Source organism: Camelina sativa, chromosome 9 (assembly GCF_030686135.1).
Source record: "Camelina sativa cultivar CO46 ecotype springtype chromosome 9, ASM3068613v1".
NCBI classification, from domain to species: Eukaryota; Viridiplantae; Streptophyta; class Magnoliopsida; order Brassicales; family Brassicaceae; genus Camelina; species Camelina sativa.
Window position 1 is genome coordinate 28,147,591 of NC_141888.1, and position 20,153 is coordinate 28,167,743.

General features: G+C 30.5%; 3 protein-coding genes, 1 long non-coding RNA gene and 2 other non-coding genes across 8 annotated transcripts; 1 reads left to right on the forward strand and 5 right to left on the reverse strand.

Moving 5' to 3' along the window:
- Window positions 1-214: 214 nt before the first annotated feature.
- Window positions 215-2,432, reverse strand: LOC104710064 (CASP-like protein ARALYDRAFT_485429). Of its 3 annotated transcripts, XR_015567121.1 has the most exons (5): window positions 2,060-2,432; window positions 1,824-1,979; window positions 1,382-1,514; window positions 1,007-1,286; window positions 215-365 (listed from the first exon to the last, which is right to left on the reverse strand). XR_015567121.1 is itself a non-coding variant. In XM_010426599.2 (4 exons), exons 2-4 carry the CDS (start codon window positions 1,952-1,954, stop codon window positions 1,086-1,088), a joined length of 465 nt encoding a protein of 154 aa, XP_010424901.2. In that variant the 5' UTR covers window positions 1,955-1,979; window positions 2,060-2,432; the 3' UTR covers window positions 968-1,085. The 3 variants fall into 3 exon arrangements, 2 of the variants coding, with proteins under 2 accessions (XP_010424901.2, XP_010424900.2); XM_010426599.2 differs by lacking the exon at window positions 215-365 and having other exon boundaries at window positions 968-1,286; XM_010426598.3 differs by lacking the exon at window positions 215-365 and having other exon boundaries at window positions 968-1,286; window positions 1,824-2,063.
- A 5,472-nt stretch (window positions 2,433-7,904) lies between these two features.
- Window positions 7,905-9,614, reverse strand: LOC104710063 (oxygen-evolving enhancer protein 1-2, chloroplastic). Its single transcript, XM_010426597.3, has 3 exons — window positions 9,053-9,614; window positions 8,556-8,849; window positions 7,905-8,459 (listed from the first exon to the last, which is right to left on the reverse strand). Exons 1-3 carry the CDS (start codon window positions 9,299-9,301, stop codon window positions 7,998-8,000), a joined length of 1,005 nt encoding a protein of 334 aa, XP_010424899.1. The 5' UTR covers window positions 9,302-9,614; the 3' UTR covers window positions 7,905-7,997.
- A 775-nt stretch (window positions 9,615-10,389) lies between these two features.
- LOC147938904 (small nucleolar RNA Z105) lies at window positions 10,390-10,459 on the reverse strand. The gene has a single exon (XR_015567470.1). It is a non-coding gene; the product is annotated as a small nucleolar RNA Z105 (small nucleolar RNA).
- A 94-nt stretch (window positions 10,460-10,553) lies between these two features.
- On the reverse strand, window positions 10,554-10,640 carry LOC147938905 (small nucleolar RNA SNOR75). The gene has a single exon (XR_015567733.1). It is a non-coding gene; the product is annotated as a small nucleolar RNA SNOR75 (small nucleolar RNA).
- A 3,527-nt stretch (window positions 10,641-14,167) lies between these two features.
- LOC147938906 (uncharacterized) lies at window positions 14,168-14,983 on the forward strand. Its single transcript, XR_015565747.1, has 3 exons — window positions 14,168-14,566; window positions 14,670-14,811; window positions 14,923-14,983. It is a non-coding gene; the product is annotated as an uncharacterized LOC147938906 (long non-coding RNA).
- A 3,228-nt stretch (window positions 14,984-18,211) lies between these two features.
- Window positions 18,212-20,145, reverse strand: LOC104710062 (cold-regulated 413 plasma membrane protein 2). Its single transcript, XM_010426596.2, has 4 exons — window positions 19,744-20,145; window positions 19,004-19,111; window positions 18,830-18,900; window positions 18,212-18,721 (listed from the first exon to the last, which is right to left on the reverse strand). Exons 1-4 carry the CDS (start codon window positions 19,923-19,925, stop codon window positions 18,468-18,470), a joined length of 615 nt encoding a protein of 204 aa, XP_010424898.1. The 5' UTR covers window positions 19,926-20,145; the 3' UTR covers window positions 18,212-18,467.
- Window positions 20,146-20,153: the final 8 nt, after the last annotated feature.

Below are 20,153 nucleotides of genomic sequence, written 5' to 3' on the forward strand. Positions count from 1 at the left end.
TTCCTCAATTTTTTTTTTTACTTTTATAGAGCAATATAGGGTTTCCAAAATACTAATTAGGATCTATAACAAAATTATTTCCTTTTCTCTTCTCTTTTCCAAAACAGAACAGGAAAACGTGAGAGCTTCTCTTTAAATCTGAAATTGGTGAGATTATTGGGCTTATTACGGTTGGAGAAAGTCTCGACCCATTAAGGTTTTCAAAATAAACTGATACCTGAAAATGTCGTCGTTCCCTTATAACTAATATATCACATACAAATATCACATACAAAAAATATACAATGCAATTGCAATGTAAATAAATAGATCAAACACATCTTGTTGTAAAGTAAAATTTTATATATCATATTAACAGGATAGGTCTGGGCATTCGGTTAACCATTCGGTTTCGGTTCGGTTGTATTCGGTTTCGGTTATTTTGGATATAGTAATATAATAACCATTTGGATATTTTTAAAATTTCGGTTCGGTTCGGTTCGGTTTCTTTCGGTTCGGTTTCGGTTTGGTTATTTAAATAAATAACCATAACTAACATAAATTATATTAACATTAACCAAATAAACCAAATATAACCAAAACTAACCGAATATAACCAAAATTAACCAAATATATAATAACAAAAATACAAAAAAGGGAAAAATATTGATTCAATTTTACAAAATAGTATTTAACTTTGTAAATTCAAAATAATAACATTTACATATATTGATTATTTAAAATATTTAATTGTTTTGAATCTAGAAATAATTTATATTTTAAGTTTATTTTATAGTTTGCATAATATTAAGTATATAATATTTGATATCTTCTAGGTTTTCGGATATTTCGGTTAACCATTTAATTGTCGGTTCGGTTCGGTTCGGTTTCGGTTAGTTTGGATATAGATTTTTACTAACCATTCGGGTATTTGAAGAATTTCGGTTCGGTTCGGTTTGGTTTTTTTCGGTTCGGTTTCGGTCGGTTATTTGGTTATCGGTTATTTTGCCCAGCCCTATAACAGGACATGACTAGAGTTGTATATCAAATGTACATGATCCATGTCCTATGATTATGATTCCTATCTATATAACACTATGTTAATGTTAATAGTATAAAGAAGGCAAGCTCCAAAAATTGAAAAGAGCTGAAGCAAGTAACAGAAACCAACACAAGAAAGCCAATGCGGCCGAGACTTGGTATTGGTTACAGAGGCTACCATGACAGGCTTGTCCACCTGCAGACGAAATCAGTTCTGCTGCACTAGCTATAGAACAAGCCATACCCAAAGAGAGAAACGAGAGTACCTGTTACAACAATGAAAGAGGATCACACCATTAAGAAGAAATCACATATCACAGTCTTTTCGTGTTTATGAAGATGAGAGGCAAACTCAGCTTACGAAATCACCAACGACGACGACGGAAAGAAGTCTAAATTCTTGAGGAAGGAGTTTCACTAAAACATAGTATGTATCTGTTAATGCAAGTAAGATGCTCCATGGAGTTACAACTGCCATCACAGTCGCCAAATAGCTATAAAACAGAACAGATGAGGATACAGATCAAAATCAGTTCTTATGAATTGTTTAATTCACCAAATCAACAATCAGAAACCAAAACCCTAAAAACCAAAACTTTTGATTCAATCAAAACCTAAACTCAAAAATATTTTTGATTCAAACTTCAAAATCTCAACAAATTAGGTATTGGTTAAACAAACCCATATGCAAAGTTTACTCCTTTTTTTGATTTTGACGATCAATTCGATAGTTAAGGAAGAAAATTACAGAACCCAGAACCCAAAAAGCAAAATTTAACAAGAATTCTAAGGGAATTGTTTACCAGAAGGTGTAGAAATCATAGTAATCGTAATCCAAACACATGAAGATCAACGAAGCAGCTGAGAAAATGGTTTGGCCGAAACGGAGAGCCAAGCTGGCGCTAGAGCCGAATGATCCCGGCACATTCTCCATCCGATTTCTCAAACCTACTTCTTCTCTTCATCATCATCATCCACAAGCAAACTCCTCAGCTCATTTTCTCGGGAAAAGAAAGAGAGAGAGGCAAAAAGGTCATACCTGTAAACGCCAAATGGACTTGTGTGTTTCCTCTTTATTCTTCTCTTTTTCCTTGCTCTGTTTTTACAAAATAAATTAGTTTTATAAACTTAAATATAATAATAATAATAATACACTCACATTTTTTTAAGTCTTCTTTGTATTAAATATTTTACTTTACCAAAGCTTTAAAAAATATTTTAATATTAATGACAATCTATTGCCAGTCAAAAAGACTTTTTGCAACTTTAATAAATTGGTCAAGCTTAGCAAATTCTAATTAAGATGGAATTATGTATTTAGAAAGAAATATTTCAGCATAAGATTTTTTTTGTGATTACTCTTAATAATACAAAAACGCAATTATTATTAATGAACAGATGGAAACAAAACTGGCTGTTTTTAGTTGTTGATTCTGATTTATATAATTGGTAGTTTGGTACTTTGTGTCATGATGACTGTTTTTCTTTTTCTTTTTTTTGAGTGTATTCAAAGTTCAAAGTTCAAAGTTCAAACTGTTGGGATAAGCTTGAGTTGGAAGTTAGTCCTAATCCTAAAATAGTTATGTTTACAAGAGATAAGGATCAATGTATATTTATGAGATATCTAAATATAAGAGTTTTCTACTAGAATTAGGATTAGCAAAGTAGTATATAAGGATATGTTGAGGTGTGACATAACTTATGAGGTTTTTGAGAGAACTAAAGATTGAGAGTTTAAGTTTTTGAGTCAATTTTTTAAGCTAATAAAAGTGAAAAATACTTTTAAATAATTTGTTCTTTATCTAACCTCTGTTTCTATACAAACTATTAAATTTTTTTAAAAATCGTTTAAAAATACTATCTTGAAAAATAAATTGAATTCATGTGTTGTGTACCTAAATTGACACTCTATGTGCTGGTACCAATTAACAAACGTAGTCCGACCACATAATAATCAAAACATTAGTCAACTTCTGTAATTATTATAACAAGAAAAAAATGCAAAAACAAATACATTACACTAAAATATACCATCATCACTCACACCCAACTCGATTTCACCTAAACTCTAATCGTATAAACATATAAATAAGTCCTAATAAATTCCTATTTGCATGTTAAATCACACAACTTGTAGTTGTAACTCAAAACTTCGTTGTCTCGTTCCAACTTCTAACTTCCAACACATGTTCCATTTGTCACGGTTCAATAAACTCGCGTGTATGTAGTAATTAAGGAAATGATTTAACTAAAACTTTATATCTCAGATTTATTTGCTGATATAGATTTTCTTCAAAATGAAGAAGAGTTTTCACAATTTTACAGGAGTTACAAATTATAAAAATTACTCAATTTGACCATACCAAACCCTTTTGGATCTCACATCTTTAGTTTATCTTACCACCCAAGTCAGTACCAAAACTATTGTATCACAACATAATACTCCAAAATCTTTTTGAACTTAACCATAAATCTCACAAAATCACTTATGATTTTTTTTTCAATATTCAAAACTTTATAGATAACTAGATAAGGGTCCGCACGATGTGCGGGTTTAAAAATTGTTTGAAAAAATAAATCCTAAATCTAAAACAATTTTTCAAAAATATATAAAGAATTTTTTTTTCAAAAGTAAATATATAAATAATTTAAGTTATAGAATATTTGTATTTACCTTCATACATTTATTTATATTTCTATATTTTTAATATATTATAACAATTATTATAATAATTTAAAGCTAAATTATATCCCACTAAAACTTTTGCCAAATATTCATCACTACAAATATTATTATTGTCAAATTTCAAAAACATTTCACAACTTATTCACAAAATATTTTACATGCAACAAATTCATTAAATCAACATCTAATAAGTAACCAAATACAATTTTACTCTATGTTTTACCATTAAAAATATGTTCTTACACCCAAAATTATTTTATTGTTAATGTATGCTCTTTATCACCACCTATAAAATGTCTTCTAAAGAAATTAAACAAATTTTATGTTGCTTTACTTTTATTTTGGCATAATTATAGTTCTTATAATTACTAAAAATGTTTTGTGACATAATTCTTTAACCATGAAATTTTTTTTACTCCAAATATATTGGATGAACAACTGGTGAAAATTATCTACACAATTACAATGATTTTATGACTAACCCAATAAAAATTGAGAAATTGAAAGAAATTTAATATAATATAATAAAAATAAAAATTTGAAAATTATAATCATGATGGTATATAAGTCTTAGATAATTCAGATATACAAAATAGAAACTTTATATACAATCCAAAACATGACATATGTCATAATCACGTTAAGAATCAACGACCTATTTACTCTTCAGAAGTATCTAATTGTACCAAAACAACTTAAAGTTATGACCTCGTCTCAAATATTCTTGAATCATAAATTCTTAACTTATTTTTACCCGAATCAAAAGTAGGGCGACAATATCCTGGAGAGGGGGATAATTTATTAATTATTCTCAACTTATTCTTTTGACATAATTTATTAATAATAATATACATGCTTAGTGAATTATTTTTTTGTTTATACATGTCAAAATCTTATTGAGAAAACACATACTCTCTGTCTCACATAGATTGATGTTTTAGAGAATTTTCTTTGTCCCTCAAAGATTGATTTTCTACAATTTTGAATTAATTAAAGTTAATATTTTGTAAACTTCAAGAAGTAATCATTGAAAACATTTAGATTTTTGAATTGTTATTGGTCTAAAATTAAATAATATATTTTTAGTGAGAGAAAATAATATAGTTAAAATCAGTAATCATTGTTTTCTTAAAATGTGTAAAAACTTTTAAACATCAAACTATGAGGGACAGAGAGAGTATAACATAAGTAGCTTACAATGGAAAATATATTAGTTTTGTTAATTTTTCTTTTTGATTTAGAATTTTTTTTAGATAAACATGTAAATTTTATTTAAATTTAATGTTATTTTTTTAATTAGCTGTTTTGAAAAATAATAATTTTTGACACTTGTCAACATTTCATCAGTATACTTGACATGTGGCTTATTTGAAAACCCAAATTTATATAATAAGATTTTTAATATAATAAAAAGATTAGTTCAAGCTTTTTTCCTAAGAATGTCATTCGGTTCTCCATGATCTTCGTTTTCACCTTCACAAATCTTGTTGCAGTACTCGGTGTCCGAAATTGGCTAACCATAGAGACATAATCTTTTTTTTTTGTGCAAACAAAGACATAAAATTTAATGTGCTAGGTTATATAGTATAATTATACGATCAAATATGGATGGCACATACTGATGAGTTACTAATTTTGATCTCTAATGTTAAAATTGACATATGTCATAATCTGGTGAATATTTAACTTTGATCTTTGATCGTTAAAATTAACACGTATCACGATCTGGTGAGTTACTAACTTTTTAAAATTGACATGTGTCACGATCTGATGAGTTACTAATTTTGATATCTGATCGTTAAAATTGACACGTGTCGATCTAGTGAGTTTTTAACTTTGATTTCTGATCATTAAAATTAACACGTGTCACGATCTGGTGAGTTACTAACTTTGAGAATCAAGGTTTATATAATAAGATTGGAATATCTTAAAGTTCACTGAAATATTTTCATAACTTTGGGTTGTTTTTTTATATATTTCGGTGAATCTATAGAGAGGATTGTGAAAGAAAGATAAAGGAAAATGAGAATTTTCTTTTTATGCATCAATGTATAAAAACACGCCACGTGGCGTTGCTAATGTGTTGCTCATGTTCCTTTTACAAACATGTTTCTCCTTATAATGAGATTTTAATTTTGTTTTTGGACCTCAATAACAAGAGCAATTGTGAAAAATCTGCTATTAGAGATGGTCTTACTCACCAAAACGCGCCGTTCGTTTATCAGATTATCATATTATATATGAACTAGGTTAGACCCGCGCGATGCCACAGGATGTTATTCTATACATTTTAAAATATATTTGATATTCAAAGCATGATTATTAGTTTTTTGAAATTTATATTAATCATGAAAATTATGGTTTACGCAATGCTAATATATAGAAATGAAGCGAAAAACCTACAATGGTTTGTAACTCCATAATATTTTTTATTACAATCATTTACTCGTATAAGTGGCTTAATTCTACTATATGCTATGTTTTTTCCTCTTAGTATTATGGGAGATATATTAGTGTAGTGTTATTTTGTGGTCTATTTTTTTTGTAGTTTACAAATTTAATCATCTAAGTTTATATAGTTTGTGTTGTTGTTACGTCATTATTTGTTTGTTTTCTTTTATAAATTACATATTCTTTTTTATAACAAGTCCACATATGTCAAAGTAAATAATAGACATATTTTTACTTTACTTTGGTTTTGTTATTATTTATATATTATACTTTTGTTAAATGTATACAACATTTATAAGGATTATTTTAATCGTCAAAATTATTTTTAAAGTTCTAAATGATTTAGTTTTCTTAAATTAAAACATTTGGTTTTTTATCTTAAACAATGTTTAATTTGTCACTGGTGTTCTTATATGTAAATCTTGAGAGACAATGAACTTTTGTTATCACATGCCAAAATTCAAACACTGCAATCATCACTGTGAAAAGGAATCACATAGTAAATGCATACGCAATAAGATAGACATATGAGAGTTTTTGTTTGATAATATGTAACTAATTTACTCTAGTTTATGTATGTTTCAGAAAGAGATTTTATCCTCCAATCACGCTTGAGAGATTACTCTAGTTTGGTTCATATCCTTTACATGTATAAGTTTTCTCACAACAAAAAAAAAATACTGACATGTTGCATTCACAAAACTCGAAAAATGATTTCTTTATTTGTCCGCAGTTTTTAATAGTATTTCTATTTACATACCACTGTATATATTTTTTTTTTTAAATGACACCCAAATTTAATTATTTTATTTTCTTTATAACTTAATTGTATCACTTACTTACATTTCCGTAAAATTTTAAGAACTTTATATGGTGAGATAATGAGATAATATAAAATTCATATTATAATAATTTCCATAAGTTAAATCTTAATTATTATACAAGAATTTTATATATTCATATAAAACTAAAAAAAATATATACTACACAAATAAATTTTAGATCCCAAATAATAATTTTACCTATAAATATTATAGATTTTATATATATAAATTACAGTAAAATTATTTATTAAATATTATGTTATTTATAATGGTTTATGATTAAAAAGTTGCTTATATTATAATTTTTATATTTTTTAAATGTTTATTGAAAACCTGTCAATAAAACATTTGTATGTAATGAATAAAATTATTTAAACCTTTGTGAAATTTTTGTTATAGTTGTGAAGTAAGTAAAATGATATAACTAACATGTAAAAAAAAATCTTATATGTTAATTTTTTTTAAGAACAAATTAGTTTTGATTCTAACAGATTTTTTTTTTACTTTTTTACAATTTATTTTATTTGATGTTTCCCTATTTTCGTTTTTTAAATTAGAATTATTTATTTAATTAATTATTTAATCTTAATTAAATTTTTCTAATGGCAAGTGAATGTAATTTTTTACACATTTAAGGTTAGTTTTATATTTGTATTTCCCAATTAATATAGTAGGATACAATTAAAACTTAATCAAGTTTGAATTAATAATAAGAAAAAATGTCAATAACGAAAATAATTCGACACATTTTCAAGTCCTACACTACAAATTCCAGTTTTCATGATACACCATAACTTGTAATACGTTACTCATTATTCGGCCGCTCGTTCCATTCCATGTTCCATTTGTTAACTTAAAAAAGAAATCGCATGTAACTTAAAAGAAATTGATTTAACTAAAACTTGATTTCTCAAGTTATTCACTGATCAATATTACTTTATTTATCGACCATTAGTAATTTATACTGAAAAAGAAAAGGTTTCAATACAATTATACAAGATAACAAATTATAAAAATCACTCAATCTGACCGTACCAAACCCCTTGGATCTTCACATCTTTAGGTACCTTAGCACCCAAGTCAGTATCCGACGGCTGAAGACTCTCGAACACTCCGATTACTTCACCTGTCTCGGGTTTGCTCTTTGTGATCTTCAATGTGATATCTCCCACAGACGCTGCTGTGTTCTTGACGTTTTCCTTCGACAGCTCTTCCTCGTCTCCTCTTCCTCCGGCAGGCAAAGCCACTGCATTATCGTACCCAGTGGATCCACCACGACCCTTTGGGTCCAAGAAAGACGAGCCACGGTACGATGGAACTAAGAACTTTCCACTAAAGTTTTCGGGTTTGCCTGAAGCCTCGAGCTGTTTAACCGTAAAGAGGAAGGGAACCCTTTCTCCTCCTGGAAGCTGAACTGTGACAGCTGCGTAATCGATCCCATCTTCTTCCTTGAACTTCACGCTTCCGTCTGGACCAACCTGGTCAAATGACAACAATTCAAATTGACTTTAGTCTCTCTGGCGGTAGAAGCAAGAACTATAAACTGAGATCGGACTAAGTGACTGAAGACTAACCTCGAAGGGTCCTTCGATCTCATCGAGCGTGTAAGTGAGACGGGTCATGAGCTTGGTGTTTTGGAAATCGGGCGGAGCGTTCTTGCTGACGCTCTCTGCCTTGACGGTGAAGGAAGTGGGTTCGAAACAGAACTTCTTGCCTGTGTACTTACCAGGTTTAAACGAGAAAGTCTCAGAGCCACCGTCGATAGTAGGACACTGGTTCGCCGTACCGGTACCCTTAACCTCCATGTAAGTCTTGCTCTGTATCTCGTCGTACGTTAGCCTCTTTGGTGCTCCCTCCGCACTTGCCCCCTTCATTTGCCATAACATAATCTTAAAATTACTAAACCTTCCAAATAAACATCAGACATTCATTTTGATACATAGGCAAGCACCAATACAAGTCACTTAAGCTATAAGCCCTAGCCAACACAACTTCTTAAGTTTGTTTCTTCGATAAACACAAGGCCTATAAATTTTAACTTTGTGAGATTAATGAGTATATGAAGTTATACCGAGACGACAAGAGCAGAAGTGGCGAGAGCGAAACCAGCGATCTTGGCGACTTCTGAGCATTTTCCAGCGAAGTCTTTGAGGTCAGAGTGGAGAGAACAAGTGAGCCTCGCAGATGAAGACTCCAGACCAAAGGACTTGCCTATGGTTTGGTTTGATCGGAGATGAACACTACGAGAAGGAGGAGAAGAAGAAGCGGCGATCTTAGCCGGTTGAAGAAAAGTTGCGGCGGCTTGGAGAGAAGTAGCCATGGCGACAAGACAAGACTCAGATGTTTGTGTTTGTTTGAGTTGATAATGCGAAGTTGAGTAATAATCAGAGGAGAGATTTTGTTTCGCTAAGATAAGGTCAGGATAAGTTTTTTAAAAACTTCCATTGGATTTGTTGTATATGGTTGATTGCTAGCCATGTGTCTGAAGCTGATGTGGAAATTTAGATACTGTACCAATCTGAATTTAATGACGTGGATATAACAAACAAAAACAATTGGAAATTTTATCAATGTCTCTGGAATATACAAGATCTTCTTGCAGCTATTGGTTATTGTAACGATTCAAAACCGGTCTGGAATAGAGGAACCAACCGACTATTCGGTTATTATTCTCGCCATATGCTTAAACCGGTCCGTAACATTTGAATTGCAGATTGATACGACTTACAAATTTACAATCATTCACATTTGATGACAACACATAATTTTAATTTGTAACCCGAAAGAACATTTTCTAATTTTGTCTTGAAAACAATGGATACATTGAAAAGATGACTAGTATTTATCGACTAGATCAAATCAAGTAAAACAATAAGCAAATCATTGGTCAATATAAGAAATATGACTAGAGAATGTAAGAATACATACGAAAACAGTTAAAAGCTTTTATTTGATTATTCTCAATAACATACAAGAATCAAATTTTACAAGTGACAATCTCTCAGAAGTTACACAGCTTGGCATTGAAATCCTCCGTCAGCCTTTTTCTCGTTCCAATCCACAGTTAGGCATTGAAATCAAAGGAAATGCTTCTCTAATGGAAAGCTCGTCGTCTGTTAGGTTCTAAAGACAGTTGTATCCTAAGCAAACCATGTCAAATAACCAGAAATCAGCAGTTGGGTTTGTATTATCCAAGAAAATCAATTCTACACAAAGTTGATAATACATTCACCAAATTACAAATTATCTGTTAGATATTCAATTCAATACGCTGTAACGATCAAGCAAATGATAAGTATGCAATTCAATACGATCAAATAAATAGGAATACGCAACAAAATCATATCCGATTGGTTATAAAACGTATCAATAAACTGTAGGATTAAAATAAAATTAAGGAATAGGCATTCAGAATGAGTAGGAGGTATATATTCATCATGAAAATCAGATGACAATAAAACAATCCTCATCATGCCCTTTTTAACTCTCAATTTTTCAAAAAAAAAAAAAAACAGAAATCAAAAACGCTAAGCAAAATAAATCTAAATAAGTTTAGAAGATAAAGAAGGGATTCCTCTCAGACAAATGCCTCGTTTGTCCCCATGATTTAATGAATGGATTTCATCGGACTCGTCATCTATGTTTCTTCATCACTGAGAAACCCTCCCCTTCTTTTTTTTTATAACTTAAATTCGTATCTCTAGGATCAGTAATAAAATAAAACAAATAGATCAAAACCTAAACAAATGATATGAAACCTAAACCAAAACTGAACAAGAAAACAGACATCGTTAAAAAAAAAAAAAAAAAAAAAAAAAGATTTATGGAAGACTGCGATTCTAATTTGTTATGAACTCGGAGAACGGAGATGACTTATGATTTTATAAACGGCGGATAGAGGACTCTATTTATAAGGTACCGAACTAGGGTTAGGGTTTTAGGACGTTCCCCCTTACTTATAAACGACATGAAGTTTAGTTATTTCATTTTAAACAGCGTGTAGTCCTCTTACTTATAAGGATTCAAAACGACACTCATTGCGCACGTGAATACCTGAAACGGAAGTGACGAGTAGTTTTTTACAATAGACACACCACCAAAGGCTAAATTTAATTTTACAAACTATTTCTTTTTGAGAATTTGTTAAAAATGTCCCTTTTGATATACCCTCTTTTCTAGTCATTTTTATTTTTGCCCTATTTTAATTTTTAATGACCATTTTACCCTTAGATGAAAATTATTTTATTCAATAAAAAGAAAAAGAAACTTTTCCCGCCAAAAAATTTCCGACATATTTTCCTGCCAAAAAATTTTCTTAAAAATTTTCCCGCCAAAAATTTTTTTGTCAAAAAAATTTGATAAAAAATTTCGACAAAAAAATTTTCCCGCCAAAAAAAATTTACAAGGTTTTTAAAAGGTTTTATAAGGTTTCTATCTTATAAAAGCCTTATAAACACCTTATAAAAGCTTTTACAAGATTTTTTAAAGAGTTTTAAAAGGTTTTTTAAACAACTTGTAAACGCTTTTACAAGATTTTTAAAAGGTATTAAAAGGTTTTTAAAAGGTTTTTAAAAGGTTTTCAAATGGTTTTTAAAAAGATTTTTAAAAGGTTTTTAAACACCTTGTAAACGCTTTTACAATGTTTTTAAAAACCTTGTAAAAGTTTTTACAAGATTCTTAAAAAGGTTTTAAAAGGTTTTTAAACACCTTGTAAACGCTTTTAAAAAGTTTTTAAAAGCGTTTACAAGGTGTTTAAAAACCTTTTAAAAGCATTTACAAGCTTTTTAAAAGCATTTACAATGTTTTTAAAAGCGTTTACAATGTGCTTAAAAACCTTTTAAAAACCTTGTAAACACTTTTAAAAGTGTTTACAATATTTTTAAAAGGTATAAATTTCAATATTTTTGGCCGGAAAATTTTTCGATTTTGGCGGGAAATTTTTTTTTTTGGCGGGAAAAAAATAAAATTTTCGGGAAAAATTTTCGATTTTGGCGGGAAAAAAAAATTTGGCGGGAAAATATTTTTGATTTTGATGACTGTACATTCTTGCTGTCACTCAAAAAACGGTAATTTGGTCATTTTGTATATAAAGAGGAGTAGTTTTAAAAATGGTCAACATGAAGAGATATTTTTAAAAAGGGGTATGGAAAAAGGGGCATTTTTGAGAATGCCCCTTTTTTTTTTGTATGCTTGTTTTATCGATCACTTCAGAAACAGCCTATGAATCTGATCACAAATATTTGTTTACACACTTGTGACTCGTGAGTACTTGATATGATGATACAGTAACAGGTATAATCCTACTATATTAATTGAGAAGTACAAATATGAAACTAACCTTAAAATGTGTAATTTCAATTGCCACTAGAAAAATTTAATTAAGATTAATCAATTAATTAAATAAATATAATTAATTAAAAATAATCTAGAAAAGTAAAAAAAATCTATTCAAATCAAAACTAATTTGTACTTGAAAAAAAATTAACTGCTAATATAATAGAATTTATTTTCTTCTTTAATTTTACATTGTCATGCAACTAATTTTAAATAATTATTAGTTAAAAAAATTTCTCTATCTAATAAATTATAGAAGAAAATTACAAAATATTTTTTTTTAAAATATAAACAAAGCAGAATTTCAAAAACTAAGATTTTATATCCAAGTAGTCAATATAATTATTTTTAATAACAAGATTTCAAATATTTTATAAAATTTCAAATTATCATTCTCCTATGAGAATTTGTTAAAAATGCCCCTTTTGATATACCCCTTTTCAAAAATACCCTCTTTTCTAGCCATTTTTATTTTTCCCCTTTTTTAATTTTTAATGACCATTTTACCTTTAGATGAAAATTATTTTATTCAATAAAAAGAAAAACAAAATTTTCCCGCCAAAAATTTTCCGACATATTTTCCCGCCAAAAATTTTTCGAAAAAATTTTCCTGCCAAAAAAATTTTTGTCAAAAAAATTTTGATAAAAAAATTCGACAAAAAAAATTTCCCGCCAAAAATTTTTCCCGCCAAAAAAAATTTACAAGGTTTTTAAAAGGTTTTATAAGGTTACAAGATTTTTTAAAGAGTTTTAAAAGGTTTTTTAAACAACTTGTAAACGCTTTTACAAGATTTTTAAAAGATTTTTAAAAGGTTTTCAAATGGTTTTTAAAAAGATTTTTAAAAGGTTTTTAAACACCTTGTAAACGCTTTTACAATGTTTTTAAAAACCTTGTAAAAGTTTTTATAAGATTTTTGAAAGGTTTTTAAAAAGTTTTTAAACACTTTGTAAATGCTTTTTAAAAGTTTTTAAAAGCGTTTACAAGGTGTTTAAAAACCTTTTAAAAGCATTTACAAGCTTTTTAAAAGCATTTACATGGTTTTTAAAAAGCGTTTACAATGTGTTTAAAAACCTTGTAAATGCTTTTAAAAGTTTTTTAAAAGCGTTTACAATGTTTTTAAAAGGTATAAATTTCAATATTTTTGGCGGGAAAAATTTTCGACTTTGGCGGGAAAATTTTTTTTTTGGCGGGAAAAAATAATTTTTTCTGGAAAATTTTTCGATTTTGGCGGGAAAAAAAATTTTGGCGGGAAAATATTTTCGATTTTGATGACTGTACATTCTTGCTGTCACTCATAAAGGGTAATTTGGTCATTTTGTATATAAAGAGGGGTAGTTTTAAAAATAGTCAACATGAAGGGGTATTTTTAAAAAGAGGTATGGAAAAAGGGACATTTTTGAGAATGCCCCTTCTCCTATCATCTTTATTATATTTTATTTACAAATTGTTTGGAATTTTCATAAAATATTTATGATTAATAAAATGTAGATTTTTTTCTACATATGTTGTGATTTGAACTTTTAAAAACAAAGATATATTACTCGATCTATAAAAATAAAATATGTGTTTTAATTTTCTCATTGGCAGGTTGGTAAAACTAAATTTATATAACTGATAAATTAATAAATTTTATTTGTTCATAATTATAATATTAAAATTACTACTTCATATTTCATAAAATAAGGACAATTGACAAAAATAGCACAAATTTAAGTTTTTCTTCCAAACCTATCACATTTTCTTTTATTTTCCAAAATTAGCACACAAACTCTAATTTAATTCTAAAAATCACTAAAAATAATAATTGTTTAATAAAAATTCCATCTTTATCTCTAGAGAAAGACTTCTGAGATCTCATTTTCACCGACGAACAGAGAACGATGAAGCGTGATGATGAAATGATCTCATAAGCCAATCGAGTCCTTACTCCCCCAATACCTTGAACCATCCCACACGTCTTGTCAATCGATTCTCATCGCCGATCTGTTGTTGTCGCCGTGTTCTCGCCGTCGGGTTCGAAGTTCACCTAGTCGTGTTCTCGCCGTCGTGTTTGTCTGGACGTATTCCCGCTGTCGTGTTTGTCTGGACGTATTCTCGTCGCCGATCACGTTGCTTTGCCTTATTGTGAATTGGATTAGATACGATGAAGTCTTTGAAAGGAGAATGAACAAACACGGTGATAGGAGACCTGAAGATAGGGTAATTTTGTTTTTGCTAAAGTCAAAAGGCTTCCATGCTTGGCCTGCTAAGGTATGTGTCTTCATCACCATCTCTTTTGGAGATACAATTACATGTTCTAGTATAGTTCTGATGAAGCACATGACCGAGATGTTATCAATTTCGGGTTTTGGAGGTTTTTGTGACAGAACAACCTTGAACAACAACACAGTCAATGCCATAATTGATTGGATAGGAAACTGTAATATCAATAATGAAACGCTTCTATATGTGCCTTGTGGTGTGTATTTGACTCAGAGCTTCAATCATTGATATTGGTAACTCCTGCTCAAGATTCAAAATATTATACATTGATTACATTTGGGGTTTACGTTTGGATGTGATATTTTACAACTGTTTTATGAAAATAATTGTTTTGATTATTGTAGAGTTTGGTGATCTCGTTCTTGCTAAAGTCAAAGGCGTGCTAATGTATCTATCTCTCTCTCTCAGTTTAATTCATGATCATGTTTTATTTTTTTCTAGGGTGGTCTTGCACATACTGTTGTTTATTAGTATATTCTGCTCTGTTTCGTTTTCACGTATGCTTTTAGCTATATAGTTCTTATTTTCATCTTATGAAAATTCAGGAAGGGGTTCTTGAACTTCAAAATGAACTTCATAAAAAGTTTGGAATTCAGGATGAACATAAGGATTGATAATCAGAGAACAATAAATATTTTTTTTTTGGCTTCATGGTTTTTTTCGTTTGTTGTATGTTGGTCTTTAGTTTGCTACTAGTTTTAGGACTGAGTAAACATCTTCATGATTTCTCAATTCTTGACCGTTTTTCATAATGTTGTTGCTAACTTACATGTTTTGTTTTTCGAACAAATGATAGTTCAGCTCTTGCATCATATTGCTCATATGAATGAGTTACTAGTAAAGCACTCGAAGTAAGGGCGAGCGGTACTCAGAAGATACAAGATTGAAGGCTTCAATTGACATTTACAAGGAATTTGTGCATAATGAGTATGAAGTATTTACAGTTTGATTCTTTGTATTCACATGATGTATATTTATTTATTATTAGGATTTTGGATGGGTTTCACCATAAAACTTGTTTTAAAACATATTTGTGAAGGTTTTGTATTGAAGATTGGGATATTTTCCTAGGTAGCTATGTTTTCACTGGTAAACATATAAGAAGGTCTGAATCAAACATTCAGGAAGGATTCTCAGATATTTAGGAATGATTTCTTGTTTTAGGAATGATTTCTCGAATTTCAGGAAAGCTTTCATGAATGAAACACAAGTTATACACATGTCCTCACAAAAAGTCGGAACCTTACTAGAGCGTGTAACTAGTAAGTCAAGATTTTCATTCCAATATAACATAAAAATGTATATGAAACACATCCTTGAGGAAAACATAAAAAGAGATTTGATAGAACTAATTTGGGAGGCCTTACTTCGAATTGATCCATATGAATGGTTTTAATGTTCTTGAAATTATTTGATATGAGTGTTGTGAGAAATATTCTTATTATTTACCTTCAGTTTATGTGAGATGTCAGTTTAATAGTAAGTTAGGAAAAACTCCTTGAAAGTTTGGAATGCCTTCCTAAAGTTAGAACATTGGTGGATTTGTGATACATTACTCCTTACTAATTGAGCAACTAGGACAAAACATAAATAAAGAGATTTAAAATCACATTTCCTTAAGTTAAAGAAAGATTTCATAACATTTAGGAAGAAGACCTTGAAGTTCATGAATGTCTTCCTAAATGTCTGAAAGCAGATCCAATTCTAAGTTAAGCGAACTAAGACCCATATCCAATTTGTGTTCCATCTCTGCAGCTCAATTCACCGTCGCGTTCAGCTTTTTCTCTGTACTAAGCTTTCGTCCATCATTTTCCAAATTGAGCCGTCAAAGTTTCAATCTTCTCATACACATCTCCCAACGAAGCTGCTTCTAACTCCTCTTGTGAAACATATGCAATCGGTGACAATGAATCTTATACCATCTTGAATCCAGCGAGAGAAATGTTGAAAAGAGTAATAGTAGTAATAACAAACCATATCTCTACAATCGATACACATAGTAGTAATAACAAACCATATTCTCTACAAACGCTAATCCAACTATGTCCCCCAACGATTTTACTTTGAGACATCAAGATCTTTGGTTCCAATATTACAACTCATAAGAGAGAGATTCCAGACATTTAGCCATTTGATATAGGTGATGGATGTACAAAAAGAGTAGGATAATAAAACTCACACATTGGTATCATCAAACAGGGAATGATCCCAGAACCCTTTAACCAACCTGAAAAAATATTCTGCAGAACTGCAGGATGATGATATAGGACAGAGCATACTACCATGCGTGATCTGAGCATGGTTCAAACAATTAAATCAACAAACAAAATTATTCAGGAAAGATTGAATTATATTTAGGAAGAATCTTTTAAAATTCATGATGGCTTTCATAAAAAAAATTATTCAGGAATGATTAAATGATGTTTAGGAAGGATCCTTTTAAATTCAGGAAAGTGTTCCTAAAACATCATGAGCATCTCTGCTGCATCTTGAACGTGCAGATAGTCAGATACAACTCTATGACATGGCTTCAGCTGTGCATTTCCCAACCCACAAAATCAACAAAATCAATCTAAACACACATTAACATGAAAACAGATTCAAACAATTATTTACCAAAGCTTTTTACTTGTTCCCGTAAGAGGAATCAAATCATCCACATTGAATTTAACTCTCATCTCAGCAAACTACATCAACGGCAGCAAGTCTAAAGCTCCTCACTGTTACAAAGCACACCATCACTGTCCATATCAAACAGAACCGCCGATACTTTCCCCCAATCATCCACCGTAATTGTACTCAGAAGATTCTCTGCCGCCGTGTTCACTATTGTAGATGACAGAAGTGCCGTATAAATTAAAAACTCTGATCTTCGAGAATCTGGTAAATGAAGATGCTATTGATGTGGATTATTATTGGATTGGTTTCAGTTGATCGATTTGTCACTTAATTGAAAAGATATGAAGATCTCAGTTTAGAATCTTCGAGCTTTGAGAACTAAAATCGTGAAGTTGATTTTAGAGAAAAAAAATTGTTAAATAATAATCTTAATATACAAATGCTAGTTTTGGGAAATTTGATCATGTGTGCTAGATTTGAAAGAAAAACTTAAAAATGTGCTATTCTAGGGTATTTCTCATAAAATAATGTTTCAAATACAACAAATAAATAATATAAAACTGTAATATACCTCAAAAATAGAATATTATAATATATAAAATAATTAGTATTCGAAAAATATATATAGATTTACAAAACTTTTAAAAATAAATATTATCTCAAATAAAATATATATTTTTTAAATATAACATTAACTTTTGTTATTCTATTATATATTTTTTTAAAATGTTGATCCGTGCTTTAAGCACGGAGTATTGCCTAGTAAGGCTATAAGCTGCGTGACTTGATGCGAATCATACGATACAATATGAAGTAAGTATTATTATGTGCAATGGTTTAAAGCTTAACCACGATGTTAACCACAATGATACCCGTGAACAATTTTAGATTTAGTTCGGTTTGGTTAAAAAACGTGGACCCTGTCGTGGATTTGATTGTTGATTACACAAAGAAGAGTGTATCGTCGTCTACTCTCTTTTTGCAATACGAAAACGACAAACATTCCCCGACTGATATCCATAACCAAATTTTTTTACACATCAATATATTTGAAAAGTTTTGTTTCTTACACTAAGGTAGGTAGACAAACAAAGAGTAAAAAAAAAATCAGATTCTTTATGCATATGGAAACATTGATTAGGTACAATGCAACATTAGTCAGAAGAAATGAACACCATAGATATTCTTGCTCTGCTCGAGCTCGACGATGTAACACGCAGTTTATTGGAGGCAGACGAGAGAGCAAGAAACAGCTTTGTAGAATGAGAGATTATGTGACACGGACGATAAGAGCCCAAACGGGGTAGACCAAAAGAAGGATGATCCCTAAAGTGTTTGACACTCCACGGGGCTGTGTGAACGAATTCCTGAACCCACCCGATGCTCGGATATGTTCTTGAAGAAGGTAACAGCCGATGAAAAGGTTGATGACAGTACCAATCCAAGTTCCACGTATATGGTGAACAAGGAAGTGTGGAGAAACTACTAGCAGAAGGATCAAAGAACCCGGCATCTCAAGCCAATCTGCCAATTTCAACAACCACAAACAAAACAAAAAAAAGTGTGAGACTTGAGATTTGTTTCAGCAATTAAGAAGGCACAACAACAAGACATATATGAAGAATTAATCACCAGGGAAATGCTTAGGGAAGAAAAGTCTGAGTACAACTGCAACGAAAGCAATCCATTTCCCAACATCTCCACTGATAATAACATCACACCACATGAACACTTTCAATTAAACCAATTCAATTTTTATAGATTATGTTTGTGCTCAACCTGCAATTGTTTCTTGTTTGTTGTTACCTGAGAAAGTTAAAAATGACACTAGGAAGGCTAAGGAAGATGTATGGTATTAAGAGTGATGTAAGCATCTTCGTTTTCCAATTAGTACGATCCAATATCAACAAGTATCTGCATCGAATATCACATAAACAAAAACGTTAAAGGAAACATGGAATAACCAAAAGTTACTGTAAATTGCAGCAGAAGTAAGACAAAAATAAGCCCTTTTCCAAGTCTGTGGTCAATTTCATAGTTTGAACCAATCAGAGAAACTAGAAACACTAGGATTACAGGAAATGTCAATAAGTTAACAGAAATTGAGCCAATTTAATCACACTTTTTAACAGTGGTAACATTCAGATTACTGCAAACTACGATCAATTTCATAGTTTGAAGAACCAATCAGAGATACTAGAAACAGTGGTATTACTGCAAATGTCCACAAATTAACAGAGAAATTAAGCCAAAGTTAGTCATTTTTGAATTGAGCTAACAGTAAGATTGAATTTTTCTTGGTTTACTGTTTCAATAACAGAGTAACAAATCAGGTTGAATGATCATCAATCAGAGATTTTTACTTGCATAATCATTAACCACTGATCTCGAATTGACCCCACAAAAAAAAAAGCAGCTTTTTTCGATTTCAACATGTAAACAAGTCACAAAAATTAACCAAGTCATCATCGACTTGTCGAAGAACCCCCAGGAAAAAAAAAAGTCAGAGAAGAATGACGAATTGAGTAAAAAGTAGAAAAGTTTACATGGCAGAGAAGGAAGCGGTGAATTTGAGAAAAGAAACACCGAAGGCTAATCCACCACCGAGCTCATAAACATCGGTAAACAGTTTCTTCGCAGCGATCTTGAGTTCCTCTACGTCGGAATTGACCAGTGACAACGTATCCACGTCGTCGGTCTTCATCGCCAGGTAATCCACACGCCCCATTAATTCGTTGTTCTTCCTCTTTCCTCCCTCACACAGCCCGAACCAAATCGATCTTCGTCGTTTCGAATCACACAGCTATCTCTCTCTCTCTCTCAGATCGTCGTCTTCTGCTTTTTTTTTCTTTGTCCCAATTTGTTTTTTTAGTTTTTGGTTCTCTATTCAATCGTTCCTGGTTTATCGCCGTAAACCGATATGATTCATGACGTGTAATTTTCTGATTGAATAATA